The sequence below is a fragment of the Pelodiscus sinensis genome, chromosome 3 (assembly GCF_052426305.1).
Source record: "Pelodiscus sinensis isolate ZL-2025 chromosome 3, ASM5242630v1, whole genome shotgun sequence".
NCBI lineage: Eukaryota > Metazoa > Chordata > Testudines > Trionychidae > Pelodiscus > Pelodiscus sinensis.
In genome coordinates this window covers 103,615,394-103,633,534 of record NC_143054.1, presented here as the reverse complement: position 1 = coordinate 103,633,534, position 18,141 = coordinate 103,615,394, and the positions used below count along the sequence as shown (strand labels likewise).

General features: G+C 41.7%; 1 protein-coding gene across 3 annotated transcripts in view; it reads right to left on the bottom strand.

Moving 5' to 3' along the window:
* Positions 1-18,141, bottom strand: part of AIG1 (androgen induced 1) — a 175,421-nt gene that overhangs the window by 13,805 nt on the left and 143,475 nt on the right. For all 3 annotated transcript variants that reach the window (XM_025187614.3, XM_075924338.2, XM_006128791.5), the window contains one exon: positions 7,769-7,884. In XM_025187614.3, the coding sequence (XP_025043399.3) occupies positions 7,769-7,884 (116 nt within the window). The remainder of the gene's footprint in view (positions 1-7,768; positions 7,885-18,141) is intronic.

Here is an 18,141-nt window from a genome sequence, read left to right as displayed (position 1 = left end):
GCGATCCAATTTCAGACCTTACTTTTGTACAGGTTAAAAAAAGCTGCTATTTGAGATATAGAATATGTGTATGTGTGCGAACTGGAGGCTGAGAGGGGGGGAAGGAGGAAATCAAACTAAAATGGGACCAGCTAACTTTGCACTAGGAAAAGTTAACTTAGTTGTATAATACACCTGTAGGTGCATTAAGTGGTTTGTGTTCACATGTGCAATGTTTGGGGTTTTACAGATACAAAAATATTAGAGGCTTAGAACCTCTGCATTCCCTCAGATTCTGTGATTGCATATACATTGTTCCTATTACACAACACATTGTTGGAAGATGATTAACTATTCCAGGGGTCCCATATAGCATCCTGCCATTATTATGAGTTCCACTGATGGTGAAGACATTTCTCAAGAAATTTCTTACGATATATTTGTCCCTATGCCTAAAGAAAAAATTGAAATCTATCAATCTGCTCTAAACTGAAGAAAAAATGTCTCTCTTCTTAAATAAACATTTTTGGAGGAGGAAACCAGTTTTATTATGGGACTCAAGAAATTGAGGTTTATCTATTTCTATTTTACTGCCACTAGTGTAGCTGATCCTCTGTCTCCCTCCTCTCAAAATATTGAGTCTTCCTCTGCCATTTTTCTAGTATATGCATTAAAAAACAAACTTTCTTGAGGAAGTGGAATATGCAAGGGGAAAATCTGTATCTCTATTGACGTAAACCAACTAAGCCAAAGCATGGAGTGAGAGATTTGTGTGACATTCTGTACACATCTAAATGGAAAAAAATCTTCACATGCAGAGTGATATAACATCTAAAACAATATGGGTCACATGAAGAAGAGCCTGGGTAAGCCTGAAAACTTGTCTGTCTCTCACCAACAGAAGCTGATGCAATAAAAAGTATTACTTCACCCAGCTTGCGTCTTTCTACTATCCTGGGACCAACATCTTGACAGCAACACTGCAGACAGTGGAATGTCTCCCAGAGACAAATGAGGGTGTTGTATCAGCTGAGTCATTCAAAACTGGAATGAATGACTCACTCAAGATTATAGTTTAGGGAACAACCCTGAACTTTCAGGGTCATGAACTCAATGACCCATAGTAAGTCTAGTCCAGTGTTTCTCAACCTTTTTGTTATAAAGTACCCCTTAAAAAAAAAAAAGGTACTCCTAGTACCTACAGTTTTCAGACACACAATTTTTTTTTCTACCATTGCAACACATTTGTTTAAACAACTTAATTGTAGCCGGGCAGGTGATTAAATTTTTGGGTATAAAAAGTATAAAAATAATAAAGCACTGTAAAACTTAAAACAAAAATTCAGTTTTCGCCATATTTCAGTTGTGTTGACATACCCCCCCAGACTTCTCTGAAGTACCCCTAAGGGTACTCGTACCACTGGTTGACAAACACTGGTCTAGTCTACCCCTGAGCTCTATGAGGTGGGGTAGATAGATTGAGAGAGCTGCTGTAACTTTTCTGCAAATTTGAGACCTGATCTGGTGACATACAGCTTGCTCCGAATTCAATGGGAACTGCAGGTACCCAGCACCTCCCAGGGTTGGGCCATATTAATGCTCTACAGGCCCCAAAACTCTAAACTAACAAACTTATATTGTTTAAGAAATTTCAAATTCTGAAAAATAAGTCAAACACTTTTAAAAATATAATTCTCATGTTTCTCCCTGCTTTAGATGTTGCCTCCTCCTTTGCTTTCCTTATGTTCCAACCCATCATTGTGATAACAATATATAAGGGCTCAGGTGTTTTGAAAAAACAGTTTTCTGAGAACTGAAGGTGCAAGTGATATTTCCTACTGGGCAATAATAATCTGACATGGTGATAGCAGCTTTCAAGAGGAACAAAACATAACAGCTTCCCTTTTAAATAGGAGTAGTTCCACTAGGGTGACCTCTGCATGGTCATTAGCAGGTATTTGCTGTCATGTTACAATTTTGTAAACAATATGTATGTTTAAACAATGCATGATCTATATATTTTCTATAGCCATATTTCCCTCAGATGAGTGAGATAACTCTTATTGGACCAACAAAAGTTGGTCCAATAAGAGAGATTACCTCAAGTATCTTGTCTCATTAATGTCCTGGGATCCAAATAGCTAGAATATCATTGCGTATGCAATACTTGAGCATGTCATATGAGATTTTATTATTATTCTGGCAAACCACTTGAAGTTGTGGGGAACATCATGCACCTAGAAGAAAGAAGCACAGAATGCAGTATTCCATGGTGAAATCAAATTTGTATTGATCCTGTTCTTCTCCTCTGTTTGTTTTGGAAGAAAGTAGCATGAACTTTAGTACACATGGGCTACGTCTACACTGGCCCCTGTTCCGGAAGGGGCATGTAAATTTCACCAGTCATCGTAGGGAAATCCGCGGGGGATTTAAATATCCCCCGCGGCATTTAAATAAAAATGTCCGCCGCTTTTTTCCGGCTTTTAAAAAAGCCGGAAAAGAGCGTCTACACTGGCCCCGATCCTCCGGAAAAAGTGCCCTTTTCCGGAGGGTCTTATTCCTACTTTTTATTTTTTATTTAAATGCCGCGGGGGATATTTAAATCCCCCGCGGATTTCCCTACGACGACTGGTGAAATTTACATGCCCCTTCCGGAAAAGGGGCCAGTGTAGACGTAGCCATGGGGTTTAAAAAAGAAAGGCAGGCTTTAGTAAATGAAACACCCAGCTCCCTGATAAATGGAGACACTACTGGGAGGGGACTAAGATGTAAGAGAACATATGGGATGCCTAAGATCAGTGAATGTAAATTTATTTTTTCTTTTGTATGTATTAAAACCTAACAACTTACTTTAAAAAAAAAAGTTACAACCCTCACAGAGCATACCATACAATGCAACTTCCCTTCCTCCCCTAATCAAATTAACATACCTTCCAAAAAGCAGCTGTAAGAGAATTAACGTGTTTTTCTAAGTACCTTTGAGTTGACATGCCGGGCCTGAATTGTTTGCTTTGTTTTATTAAGTAGTGAAAGAATGAGTCCTAGGTCAGGCAGGGGTAGCTCCCAGTGTACTGAATGTAGGAAGAAGAGTACTGATCAACTGCTTTAATCCCAGATACCTACTCCATTATGACTAAAGCACAGTCACATCCTTATGACTTGCTCTTTGGTATCCAGCATATTTCAGCAGCAGAACTACTCCTCTCTGGCTTCATTTCCTTTGTGGCCACATATGGCTCAGATTGTAGTTGCTATGAGATCATGCTTGCTCCAATGAGCAAAACATATCTTGCTATTTTTTCTGCTTTGACAATCGAATACACAGGCCCTATGGCATTGGAGTTTGTTTTTGGTAGCGGGGGAGAGGGGTATTCATAAGTTTTCTAGCATTAATGAAAATAAATTCTGATATTTTCAATCCCTGTGTATGTGAAACAAATTGGATTTTCATTATACTGAGGCCTTGATCCTGAAAGTCCACATAAGGTGGGCAGTATGAGGTGCAAGACTATTATCCCTTGCTGCAAAACAGAGAATTCTACACATGGCCATGAGAAAAGTTAATTAAAAGCTAAATCTTGTCCTTCCATACCAAATGACTCCAGTGTGTGCACCTGCTCTAGTCCTTTCATGAATGCAGGGTGAAAGAGTGAACATGTAGGGTTGCCAGATGGTTTCAACAAAAATACCAGACACACTTGACATTACATCACAACCTACATTACAGCTTATTTAGAAAATACTGGACATTTATATTTTCTCAATTTGTTTCCCAAACAGAAAGCTCAAATACTGGACTGTCCAGTTCAAAACTGGACACCTGGCAACCCTATGAGTGGGGGGGAATGAGCTTCAATGTAGGCCTCAGCACACAATTTAGCTATGCTTCTCTCTGTTGCTACTTGTTTGTTATTTTTGAACAATATCTATTAAAAAGCACCTCTTTTAGCACCCTAGCTCCTTTCTGTAAATGAAACAGACACATGACAGACACCTGCCTCCCCTCACCCCAAAACCAGAAAATACCCAATCACCAAAAAAGTCAAACTTAAACACTCAGGGTATGTCTACACTACCACCCTAGTTCAAACTAGGGTGGTAATGTAGGCAACCGGAGTTGCAAAGAGGAAGCTGGTGCTAGGCTTCCTAGTCCGAACTACCGTTACTCCTCGTTTCACTAGGAAGCCTAGTCCAAACTACCTAGTCCGTGCCGCGTGTAGCCGCACGGCACAGAGTCCGCACTAGCGGACATTTAAAAATGGCGGCGCCCGGCTTTATGCAAATGAAGCCCGGGAAATTCAAATCCCGGGCTTCATTTGCAACTCCGGTTGCCTACATTACCACCCTAGTTCAAACTAGGGTGGTAATGTAGACATACCCTCAGATCCCATGTGCTCCTTTCTCCCCAACAACTAGCTCCAGCCATGGATCCTTGCACTATGCTAGGAAGGTCACAAGAGCTGGGTGAGGTCAGACATATGCAGGAGGTTACTTTTTAAAACCTGAGCACAAACCACACTAGCACCAGCTTCCTCTTTTCTATCCAGGCTGTTCCAGCACAAGTGTAGGGTTGCCAGATGCTTGAAACAAAAATACCATCTCCCTCCTTTCCCTCCCCTCCCAAAAGGGAAAAAATTCAGTTGAAGGGAAAAAAAAGGGAGGGGAGACCAAAGTTGTTGAGCAAAAAAAAAAAAAAAGGACTCCAAGGACTTATTAAGACCCCCCCCCCCAAAAATTAAACACCATTAAATCACGTCTCCTTTAAGAGTGAGTGCAGGGATAGCAACAGGAGAGAAGTTGAGCACTAAGACCCAGGGGAAGGCATTGCTTCCCCTAGCTGTTTTGGCCAGCATCCATTTTGTGCCAGCAGCCTTGGGGAACCAGGTAAGTATGGGGGCTGCGGGTGTTGGGAGCCAGTGGGGAGAGGCCGGGCGCTGAGTGCTTTTAGGGTTGCCAGGTGCCCAGCATTTTTGCCTCCTGGCCGGGGAAAAATTCATTAAATACCGGACATTTTAGGTGTCCGGTATTCTCTGAATATTTTTACCAGACAGGAGCTGAAAATACCGGACTGTCTGGGTGAATACTGGACACCTGGCAACCCTACACATGTGCCTTTCCTGTGCTTGAGGGAAGAGAGGCAGTCTCTCAAGCAGGCAAGTCACAGGCTTTATAGGCAGAAGTCTCACAAATTCATGGTCATGAAAAATGCATCAGGGACTGTGACAACTGGTTTTTGGTCATGTGTGTGCTTTCACTCTCTGCTATGCAGATTTTTTTTGCGGGAGGGGAGATCAGTGATTCCCATGTTGGGGGTCCAGACCCAAAAGGGAATTTCTGAGGGTCACCAGGTTATTTTAAGTTTGTCAATACGTTGACTCTACTACTTCTGCAGTGCCTTCAGAGCTGGGCAGCCGGAGAGTGGTGGCTGTTGGCCCGGCCCTCAGCTCTGAAGGCAGCACCCCACCAAGCAGCAGCATGGAAGCCGGTCCACTAACAGAGGGGAGCAAAGAGGGGAGTTGCTTGCACTGGGTCCAGGATCTCAACCCTTATCCCACAGACAGGCTGCTACCGCCCCGTGCAAAAGAGGCAGTTGCACAGGGTAACAAGCAGCTGGTCTGCGATGGGAGCTGGTTTTTAAATGGCCTCCCACTGGGCACCCTGCGCTGCTGCCTCGATATAGAGGTAGCACTGCGGAGTGGCAGGGGGCTCCTTTGGAGTGAAGCCAGAGCGTACTGGCTGCCGGCTCCACCCTTGGGGACTAAAGAATAGTCGACTAACTGATAAGAATTCATGAGGTTACTCGACTATTCAATTAATCGATATTTAACATCCCTAATATGGAGGATGTAATGTAACCATGTAGAAGCTGCAAGATAATATATCCCCTAACACAGTGATTCCCAACCTTTTTCCCATGGAGGAACCCCTAAAATAATTTTTCATATCCCGAGGAACCCCTACCTATGAAAACGTTTGCAGGACAGAAAAAGTTGACAGCGGGGAGCGCAATTCAGTTGCTGCTAAATTATTGTCAAGAAAATGTATTCGTAAAGAGCTGTTGTATAGACATGTCAGCTTACATTGTAAGAATTTTTTTTTAAATGTATTTATTCCACGATTTCTTGCGGAACCCCTGATGATGGTCAGCAGAACCCCGGAGTTCTGCGGAACTCTGGTTGGGAAACACTGTCCTAGCACCTTGAATCACTGTCAATTTATGTTTGCAAAACACTCGAGAGAAAAAATAAACACGTGAAACAATTTTTTCATACTGATTTTGTAACCCTTCCTTAAAAAGCCCTTAAGACACTACTTGAATTTATTTCTACTTACACAAGTGAACTGCTTCAACTTTTCCATTCCTGTGGAATAATTTTCCATGGGCCTCATCACATGATTTTCACAGATTCATAGACTCTAAGACCAGAAGGGACATTTTGGGAAAAAAGACAAGTTGCCATACTAAAGCAGCCCATTGATTTATTAAGTCTGGTACCCTGCTGTGGTGTATTGTTCAGAAGAAAGTGAAAAAACACACGTAACATATCTAGCTAGTTGTGTAATTTTACATACGGGGAAAAAATCCTTCTTTCATAGAGCAATCAGTTCATGTTCTGATGCATGAGATTTGTTTATCTTTATTTCACCAAGCACAATTACAACTATTATTATAATAAAACTATACAGGTCTTTTTGAAACCCAGCCACAGAATGTGACTCTGATCTCCTGGAGCAGTGAATTCCAATCAACTTTCACTTTGGTTATTATTACATGATCATTCTCTGTGCATTTACAATGCTATACATGAGTATAATGTCTTCTTTTTTTCCTTGGTCCATAAGGTCAGAGAGCACTGAAAAGGTAGCACTTTTAACTTAAGACCCTAGGTTGCTTTTTAACTAATCCCTCCTTTTGATGGGAAAAAAGAGCATCCCTGAGTTCTGGAAGGAGCTATTTTTCGTTCTCTTAGTCTATGGGAAGGCTGTAGTGAGGTAAAGCCTCAGAGGAAGGGAGTAGAAGGAGAGGTAAACAGGACATCATAAAAGGCCTCTGGGGACGGGTGGGGAGAGAGAGAGGAGTGTGCGTGTGTGAATGTGTATGCATGGGAGGACTGGGGAGGCGAAGGGGAACAGACTTTTTAACCAAAAAAGGATTTTTGGGTGGGGGGGGGAGTGACAATGATTAAATAATTGCAGGGTTAAAAAAAAAGATGGGTAAAGTTGCTCAGTCAGATAAGTCAAATTGTTTAAAAGTGGAAAACTCCCCAAAGACCAAGTTTAGTATTGCTTATGCTTTCTTTATTTAAACATTTTTTTCCAAATATTTGCATTTGAAATAAATTACAGAATGTTTGGAATTCTGTAACTGATTCTAACCCAAGAATTAGTGAACTAAAAAGAAAAAAGCATTATCTTTTCTGAAGGGGCTTAAAATGCTGTCGCAGGAAATCATTTGCCCACTCTCAATCTTGGTCTGATAGAACAAAAAACCGTAAGCAATAAAACCAGGGTCCAAGTAAAACATTTAGTTTGTAAAAAGGCTGAAATATGTAGCCTTGGAAAGACCACTGCTTACATGGGATTGTTCAACAAATTCCTGTTGTGTGAGGTTTGGCATATACTTTCTAAAAATATCAGCATCTGGGGAAGCCAGACAAAACCCAGGTCTTGGACCAAACGAGGCATGCAGTGTGAATCTGTTAGTGATTATATTCATAATGAAATATGTGCCCAAATTTAGCAGTACAACCCCCCAATACAATATGAACACAGCATGTACAGTCCTTACCATAATATATAGCCAACCGAGAAGGTACATATTGCAGCCAGTCCACAGCTCCTGCTGGGATACTGATGATGTGTTGTTCTCATCTCGATTAATATAAAGGGCAAAACTGTTGTATGCTAAGGAAAAAACAGAACGCAACAGGAGAAAACCAGGTGATACAAAAGATTCTCACTGCATTTCAACACTTGTTCTACAACAAGAAATGTAAGAGCAAAGACTTCTCACAAGAAAAACAAAATTCAGAGATAATTTCTTTATAGATATAGCAAAACACAAAACTATATGCATGTAAAGCCAATCAAATTTAACCTCTGTTGCTTAAATTGGCCTCTTTCATGCTTACATGCTGAAGGCAGTGAAATAGTTTATTTTATTTTGTCTATGGGTGGTTGCGAAGAATTGTATTGTAATTAAGGGATAGGAACTAGATTGCACTCCCAATTTTGCTCTACAGTTGCTAAATAACCTTTGCCGCTTCACTTAGGCGAGACACATTCACTATTTTGGGAGGCCCAGCTTTCGACCCTGATGATTGAAAGCACAGAGCTCCTAGAACTCCAAGTGAATCAATGGAAACTGTAGGGCTACCTCTACATTGTACTCTCTTGCACAATAACATATGCAAATGAGGCGCGGTGATGAATATCGCTATATATCATTTGCATACTTAATGAGCCACCATTTTTGCATAAGGGAATACATGTTCTGATTTTCAATACATTAGTAATAAGCGGCAGAACGGCTCTTGCGCAAGAGGGTTTTTTTCATCGCTATGCCTCATTTACATTCGTTATTGTGCAAGAGAGTGCCTATGGCTACGTCTACACTGCAGGCTTTTTGCACAAGAACTGTTTTGTGCAAGAGTTCTTGCTCAAAAGGTCTTGCGCAACAGCGCATCCATACTGCCATGTGCTTTTGCGCAAGAGATGTGCTTTTGTGCAAGAGCGTCCATGGCAGTGTGGACGTGCTCTTGCACAAGAAAGCTCTGATGGCCATTTTACCCATAGGGGTTTCTTGCGCAAGAAACCCCTGTTGCCCATCCACACTGCCTTCTTACACAAGAGATCTTGTGCAAAGGGGCTTATTCTTCATGGGGAGAGGAATAACTCTTGTGCAAGAAGTCCTCTTTTCCGACGCTTTAATGTAAATTTACTTGGGCAAGAATGCGTGTGCAGTGTAGATGCTCTGTAAGTTTTTGCGCAAGAAGCAAAAAGCCGTCAGTGTAGACGTAGCTTAGGTGTTTAGCACATCTGAAATGGACCTAATGTGTCTCAACTTGAAGAACTAAAAATAGGGGGTAAAATAGGGATAAATTCCTTTCCTTATGAAGGTGGTGTGAGTCTCTACTTGCCTCTATAGGACCTTACAGATGACAGTCTATAGGACTTGTCCATGTTCAGAAGGGACAGACCTTCTTTTATCATTTCATCTTATGGTTTTCCTGTGCTGTACCTCCTAAAATGGTCGTGGCCAATTAATAGCAGCAGAGTGAAAAACAGTGTCTTCTCTCTATTGCCCAAACTATATATAATTTGATTCACAGATTGCAAAAAGTTAGCAGTCACGAAAATGTACATAAATGAGGAGTAAATATATCTCAAAGTAAGTTTTGGATTAAAATGTTCATTTCTGGCCATACAGCTCAGGCATAAGTGCTCTTTTTGGTGACTCCAGCAGCACACATTACATTGCAGACCTGCTGTGGATCTGTACACCAACCTCCTGCTAAATTCAAAGAGAGGGTTGCGGGTGTCAGGATGGCAGGAGCAGTCTAAATCATAAACCAGTTTCAATCCTTTCTTAATGCTGGCTCAGGAATGAGAAAAGAACATTATTGCTTACGGCCAAATGCTGTCATTAGATGTGCATGTGCAGCTCTCAATCATTGACTTCAGTGGAAGTCTCACATTAAGGTCTGAATTTGGAATTTAATAATTATACTGCAAACCGCTTAAAATGATACTAATATTATGATGGGAAGGGCAGAGATGCTAAACACATCTTTGTGGGGATGGCAGGCCTTAATGAGATAAAACAGAATAGTTTTTTTGTAGACTTGCTCTTTAACAACTGTAAAAAAAAATATTTAGATGGGAAAGACTAAAACAGAGGAAATATCTCTGGCTCACAGATGTAACATAATCTGGATTGGATAAGTGTTCTGATTTTCAATACACTAGTAATTAATGACTGGCATTTAGAGAATGTCAGGTGGATAGTATAGCAGTTAAGGGAGCTTTCAATTTCTTCATCTTTTAACAGCTTGTTCCACCCCCATCCCTTTAAACAATATAAATCAGCACCAAGGGAATGCATGCATGTTGTACATGTGGTCTATTATAGTGGCGCCCACTACTATCTTAAGGTCTATTAACTGTGCAAAACCTTCAGAGTGCACTGACAGGTGTTGGCACCAAACCAACCCTAGTATATTCATTTGGAGATTTCAGGTCTATATGTAAAACCCTTTAGATATGGCTCTGGTATCCAGCTCTATGTGCCTGGAAATAATGTGGTATAGCTGAAGCTGTGCAAAGAATTTCTCCCCATGCTCACTAACAGGCTCGCTGATGGGGAGTAGAAAAGGGGGCAGTTGTCCCAGGGCCCGGCAATTCAAAAGGGCCTGGAACTTCTGTCTGCTGTCACCAATCCTGAGGTAGAAGTAGCGAGGGGAGCCCTGGCCCCTTTAAATTGCTGCTGGAGCACCACACAGCATGCTCCAGGTGGCTCAGATGGCTAGGGAAGGCAACACACTGTGCTCTGGGTGGCACTGAGGGCTGGCTGATCTGGCCCTGCCCTTTCCACTAAGGCTCCCTTCTGCGAGTGTGGTGCTGGTGCTGGCCCCCTCCCCCATCTTGCCTAGGGCCTGGCGAGGAAATAATCTATTTAGGAATCAGGGATCAATAAATATGCTAGCCTCCAATCTCCCTCTCCCCTCCCCCCTTGATACTGTGCAGGTTATCACTTCTTTCTGATTTGTTCACCAAGTCTTAGGGCTCCTGATTTCAATGTGGCACTTCAGAGCCCAAGTTACAGACCAAGACTCCATTGTGTTGGGTGCTGTATAGAAACAACAAAAGTACAGTCCCTACTCCCAAAAAGCTAAGCATAAGAGTGACAACTGTCTATGTGGACTCATGGGAGAGTCCAAGGAAATGAGACAATATCTTTCAGAATGATAGGTTGTAGTGTCCGCACATTAGCAGCCTAAGGGTACATCTACACTACACCCTTAGCTTGAAAAAATAAGCGTAGCTTATTTCAAGTTAATTTTGTAATAGCTTATTCTGAAATTTGGCACTGCCTACACAGTGTCAAATTTTGAAATAACCCGCTATTCCGAAACGTCCCTTAATCCTTGTGGAACAAGGTTTACAGGGATGTCAGAATAGCACTCCTGTTATTGTGAAAGCTAATTTGAAATAATGGCCGCTCTGTCAAGACATGGAAAACGCTATTTCGGGATACCGGAAGTATTCCAGAATAGTGCCGCTGTCTAGACCCTCCCTAACTGTTGTCAAGTTCGCACTACATTAGTTTAATAACTGTCACATGGTATGTGTCATTATTCCCCAATTCCAGTGGCTGCTGTTTCAGGTCCTCACAATGGTCCTTAACGTTGAGGTACACAAATGGAAAAGGTCAGGGGAACTTCACTGTATTCCTTGCACAGATACATATAGCTCTGCAGCTCATCTGTGCCTTAAGTCAGCTCTCATTTTGACTCCACTCTTTGGGTATGTCTACACAGAAGGGAAAAACCCATTGGCCTGTGTCAGGCAACTCAGGCTTGCGGGGCTCTGGCTGCGTAGCTGTTTCCTTGGTGTGTAGACTTCTGGGCTCAGAACCCAGAATACGGCCTACGACACACTTAGGTGGGAGGGTCCCAGAGCTCAGGCTCTAGCCCACATCCAGAAGTCCGTGCTGCAATGAAACAGTCCTGCAACCAGAGTCGGCTGGTGCAGGCCAGCCCTAGGTTTTTCTTTGCTTAGTAGGCAAACCCATTGAATCACTGCACTAATGCTCTATCAATTTAAATCTTCAGAGGGGCAGCCGAGTTAGTCTGTAACAGGAAAAACTTAAAAAACAACCAATAGTCTAGTAGCACCTTAAAGACTAACAAAACATGTAGACGGAATCATGAGCTTTCGTGGGCACAGCTGTCATCTGAAGCCAATTTAAATCGTATGGCTCTCACCCTTCTACACTGCGCTACACCTCTGTTCCCACCTCTTCCTATTCCCCTTCTTGCTCTGCTGCTGCCTGCCTCTTTGTTCCATTCTGTATGCTTTCCCATGCTGCCTCTCCTGGCTGTGACCATCTCATACCTTGAGAGACAGGCAATCTTCCTGATCTTCATGCAAATCAGTCTTTAAAACACACTTCAGCTAAGCCTAGGCTAAAGTATTGTGGTTCACACCTTAAAAAAAAAAGCAGTGCTAACTACTCTGGACGTTAATGTGTTTGTACTGTTTCACATTTCTCTTTCACTCTTGTTTTAATTGAGTGGGGACTGTAAGTGATAGAGAGGAGAGGAATGGAAAGCATGGGGCCTCAAGGAAGGGGTGGGGTATTGGGGAAGAGATGGGGTAGATCTCGGCTTGCCCTGATATTTAAAAAGTTATCTTGGGTGTAAAAAGGTTGGAGACCACTGCTCTACTGGATTCAGAGGGAGACTGAGTTGTACTAAGACATATGCTCAAAAGACCTGTCAAAAGGGTATTTTTAAAAAATATCTCCCATTCCCTGCATGAGATTTGGAGAGAGAGAGACAGAGAGAGAGAGAGAGAGAGAGAGAGAGAGAGAGAGAGAGAGAGAGATAGTGTATATGTGTATTTATATGACTCTAGTGAAATTTTAGACTGAAAAATCATATTACAAATAGGCACATCTGTACTGCCAGCCCAACCAACTTAGATTTGATGTACTGTACTTCCCATTTCTAATTTTATACTGCAACAGATATTCAGAAGAAATGCTTTATGCAAATCAAACACATTAAGAATGAGTCTGTAATAGTCTTATTATTTAAAAAAATACTCCGGTATTGAAAGTCTGATTATGTTTTTTGTCTTCCACCCAGTAAATACTGCTTCAACACTATTTTCATCAGCACCGTACTTAACTCCCTCCCTCCCCAATTATGTTTTAAAATAAGTTTTAGGTGAATTATAAAAGGTAGTAGCTGTATTATCAGACTCACATATTAACATCTTTTTTCTGCAGGGCAGGTACAGCACCTAAAGTGGCTATGGGAGAGGTAGCTGTGTTAGTCTGTTTCAGCAAAAACAACAAGGATTCCAGTGACATTTTAAAGATTAAAAAATTTATTAGGGTACTAATACCCTAATAAATTTAAATGTGTTAGTCTTTAAAGTGCCACTGGACTCCTCGTTGTTTTGCTTAAATTGATAATGCAACGTTCCTCACCAATTTGATCCAATCCTGACCTGAAATGATCATCTTGGAGGAAGAGCACCTCTCTCCTGGCTATATTAGGTCCGTAATGCTTGGGATGGTGAGATGGGAACTTTGACAAGGCCCCTCTTCCTCAACTGCTGCACCTCCCTACTGGGGCTGGTACAAATGTGCACTCCTCTGGGCCCAACAGCTCCCTGCTGTAGCCAGGGGAGAGGCACAGTCCTCCGGCTTCAACAACACCAGCAGGGAGCTTTTGCAAAGGGATCTCAAAAAACTGGGGGAACTAGGCAAGAAAATGGCAGATGAAATTCAAAGTTGATAAGTACAAAGTAATGCATATTGGAAAATGTAATCCCAAGTCAGTGATCTAAATTAGATGTTACCACTCAAGAGAGAGATCATGAAAACAACGTGGATAGTTCTCTGAAAACATCTCAAACACCCGGTCAAAAAGAGGCTCTGGTGGCTCCACTAAGCACCACCAACTTGGCAGTTAAAAGTACACAGTCAGATGTGCGCAGGGCTTAAACAAGCTAGTCCCTATCTGTTCTAGCACCACACTGCATCCTGAAAGTGGCCAGCAGATCTGGTTTCTAGGTGGAACTGGCCAATGGGAAGAAGGCTTTTCCCAGTCTCTGCCATAGCTTTCCCCAACCCTTTATAGGAAAATCAATGTTCTCCATCAGGCCTCATCAAGGCTATTAAAACAACCCAGCTGGGTTGGAACAGTTCCTTCAGTTCTCAGAACTGGCTGGCCTCTGGCCTCCACATTGATACTGGCTGTAAGTTCTGAAGGTGTTTATTGTGATGTGGGCACCTGATCACCAGGACATGGCCTAATTTCACATTAGTCACTAAAGAGCCATCAGAAGATAATTTTGTTTGTTTGTTTGTTTTGTTATGTAGGGTATGTCTACACTACCACCCTAGTTCGAATTAGGGTGGTAATGTAGGCAACCGGAGTTGCAAATGAAGCCCGGGATTTGAATTTCCTGGGTTTCATTTGCATAAAGCCGGGCACCGCCATTTTTAAATGTCCGCTAGTGCGGATTCCTTGCCGTGCGGCTACACGCAGCATGGACTAGGTAGTTCGGACTAGGCTTCCTAGTCCGAACTACCGTTACTCCTCGTTTCACTAGGAAGCCTAGTCCGAACTACCTAGTCCGTGCCGCATGTAGCCGCACTAGCGGACATTTAAAAATGGCGGTGCCTGGCTTTATGCAAATGAAGCCCGGGAAATTCAAATCCCGGGCTTCATTTGCAACTCCGGTTGCCTACATTACCACCCTAGTTCGAACTAGGGTGGTAGTGTAGACATACCCTGAACTCAGGCTAGATTCAAAACTAAAGATCTAAAGATGAAAAATTGTTTTAGTTCAGTGGAAATCCCATGAGCCATCTTGTCTTGGTAGGAAAAGGGTTTAATTATGACAGGTATATAGCCGAGGCTTAATAATTAGTAAAAGTCAACAAATGGATGAAAAAAGGCAGTTTATGGCTTTGATATCAGAAATAAATCTTTTGTAACAACAGACTGTGAAGGTCTGAAGTATTGGCTTCTCCACAGAATAATAAGCTTGAATGATTCTACAGGAATTAATGAGTAATTATGTCTCTGTCCTTTGACGATAGAGTGTAGGTATCCATGGATACTATATACACCTATAAAGAACTGCAGTGCTTCATTAGCAGTAAGGGATGCAGCAGACCAACAGAAGTGCAGGAAACAGAATGTTATGGAATATTGCGAGAGGCCAGCATAACATGCTGTGGCTCTAGTGATAATGTGGCAGCAGCCTGGTCTTGGCCTGCATTCCTGAGCCCCCAGTATCCCTCCTGAAACCTGAACTTCCCATCTTCAGTTCCAGTTATCATATTACAGGCAGTATTTCTATATATACAACAGACACTTCCATGATTAATCAGAACATTTGTTCTAAAGCATTTCACTTATGAAAGTGAGACTTAGGCAAATCATTAGACTAAGATGACAGCACATGGTCTAAACCAAGCATGGGCAAATACCCGCCTGCAGGCTGGATCTGGTCGGCCAGGATTAGCCCCTGGAGGGTGCCCCACACCACCGTAGTTACCTGCGCCTCTGTGGATCACAGCTTCCATTGGCCGTGGATCGCCGTTCCCTCCCCATAGGAGCTGCGATCCCCTGTACCTGTGGATAAATATAGCGGCAGCAGCCCACCAGGGGCTAACCCTGGCGAACCGCTGCTGTTTTATTGTCCACCCCTTGTCTAAACTTACCACTTTGGGCTGTGATCCCACAAGATACAATACTGATCCAGCGCAGTACTTGAATGGGAGACTTCTATGGGTATTTCTTTGCTATGGCTGGGAGTGAGTCTCCAAGCAGTAGTAGAAGGACTTGCACTGGTGGGACTCAAATTACGATGCTAAAAATAGCAATGTGAATGTTCTGAACTAGGGTCTCAAGCCCAGCTTAGCTCAAGAGCCCAAAGTCCGGCCTGAACTGAAATATCCACATTGCTAGCACAAGTTTGTTTTCCCAGACTAGGAGACTGCAGCTCTATGCAGTGGTCAGCAGCTCTATGCAGTATAGCCATACCAGATACTGAATAATGCTCCAGAATGGTATTAATAAGGGATGCCAAAGGGATTGACTTTTGAATAAGAAACACTTCCAAGATCCTGATCACGTAGGGTAATTGAAAATATAATCTCATGATGCATTTTGTAAGGGCACGAGAACTCCTGGGGTGTTAACTTCTCTTATGGGCATCCTATTGTCTATTAACAGGGCTTAATGTCTCCCTCTGAAGCATTTGGTACTTCTGAGAGATAGGTTATTGGACCAGATGGACTATTGGTCAGTGTGTGGCAATTCCTATATTCCTAACCTCAGTGTCCTGACCAAATTCCAATAATATTTTGCTTTTCTAAATGTCTTTCTACCCTTTCAATCAGATATTATCCTTCTCTTTCTGTTCTAAATTCAAATGTAGTTGTGTGCTGTTAAACAGCTGCTGCATTTCAGAGTGGGTGAAGCACTCCACGTACCTCCCTCCCCTACTTCCCACGAGCATGTAAAACATTTTGAGATTAAAGGTGTTACAGAAATGAAAAAAAAAATAGCAAAATAACCTACATACTTTCTTCTACTAAATTTAAAATCTCTGCCTGTGTGTTCACCTTAGCAACACATATCTAAAAATTGCCACAATAGCAGGCAGCCACACTTGTAGAATAGCAGCTGTACTAATGATGCCTCCATGTTCTGTTCTTGGGGTAAAATGGAGAACTAGATAGCTATCTGATAAAACAAGGGGCAGTGTTATATTTTTTGAGAGCTGCAATCGTGGATTAGGGAATATTTGTGTCATTTGAAGGATGGCATCTTCTACCAATGCAGCATAATCCACACAAAGAACAGCAGGATATCAGCAATGGGCATGTTATAAATTGGAATCCTTAAGTGAGTCTCAAACCTTACTAGATTGAGTGCTGGCAGCACTTTCCCTTTTACCAATGAGAAATTGATGCACAGGATGCACTCTAAGGCAGCTCATTAATTATTATTGTACAGTTTAAGAGAGGAAGAAGTATTATGTGATCTAAACAAAGACCCATACTATCCGATGCCACAAGAGCCAGAGAAAACAATTTTCAATCAATATGTGAGTGTAATGCTCTTTGAAAAAAATTAACACTTTCTTTTGTGTTGTTATATAGACAGAACATTGTACATTTGAATTAACTGGCTTTGTACAGTAAGCCTTTTCACTTTACCCATTGTTGACAGGCTCACCCTCCTTCCTTCTGATAAACACAATAGATACTGTAATTAAAACAGCAATAGTGGTCCATTTTCACCATATTCCTGGATGGATTAGTGAGTGTTATTTAGGTATAGTTATTTATAGCTTTTCCAAAATCCCAATCACTGCTGTAATTGAACACTTCAAAAATATGAATAAACTTAGCTTCATAATATTGTAATAAGGAATGGAAAGGAAGTACTATAATTCCCATTTTGCAGAAAAGGAACTGAGTGAGAGGGAAATTAAATTACTTGCCTAAAGTCACTAAGGAAGTCTGGGGCAGAGCTGAGCACAGACATCAAGACAGAGTTTACTCTAGTGCTTTAACCACAAGAATATTCTCTCTAATACAGAAGGGAGACAGGGTAACAAAAAAGTTGGCTAAAATCATTTCCAGATCATAATGTCTGTAGCTTTGAGCCACTCTGGACTTCTCTGCATCTCTCAGTTCCTTTGATCCACCGTCTGTCCTTGATCCTCCTCTATCAGTTTTTCCAGGCTGCTTTGATTACCTCTCTCAGCTATTCCACTCCCATTTTTTTAGCTCCTGCTGCTTCAAGCTGCTCTTTCAGCTACTGTCCTGTCAAGCCAAGGTACTCCCCTCCATTACCTAATCTCTGTTTCTAGGCATCTTCCAGTTGTCACAGCGCCTCTCTTTTCAGAATTAAGTGTTTCCTCGAGGTATTCATAGTACTCTATAATTGGGCCACTTAAAAAACTTTGTCACTAAGGCTTGAAACAAAGTGGAATGGAAGTTTATGTAGCAAAATTAGCAATTTTTTATGTTAGTGCAATATTTCCACACACACAAACCCCCAAATAAAACAAAATTTTACAAGAATTCTGCACCTTTGATTGAAACGGCAGTGCTACATAATATATGGTAATATGTCTATCCTTTTTACCCTTTTGACTGATACAAGAAATAATAAACCAAGCAAATAATTTACTCTACTTATTTCTCCAATAGCAAATCCTACTGCTTTCTTCCCTGAGACCAAAAAGTACCTGTGAACCATAATTTAACTTTCTACATCAAGTCAAAACATTCACAGAAAAAAAATGCACCAGCAGAATATCTGAACTTTGGAGAATGCCACTTGTTAATAAGTGCCATAATTAGTATTTAATGAGTGTTTTAATTCATGAACCTCTTGT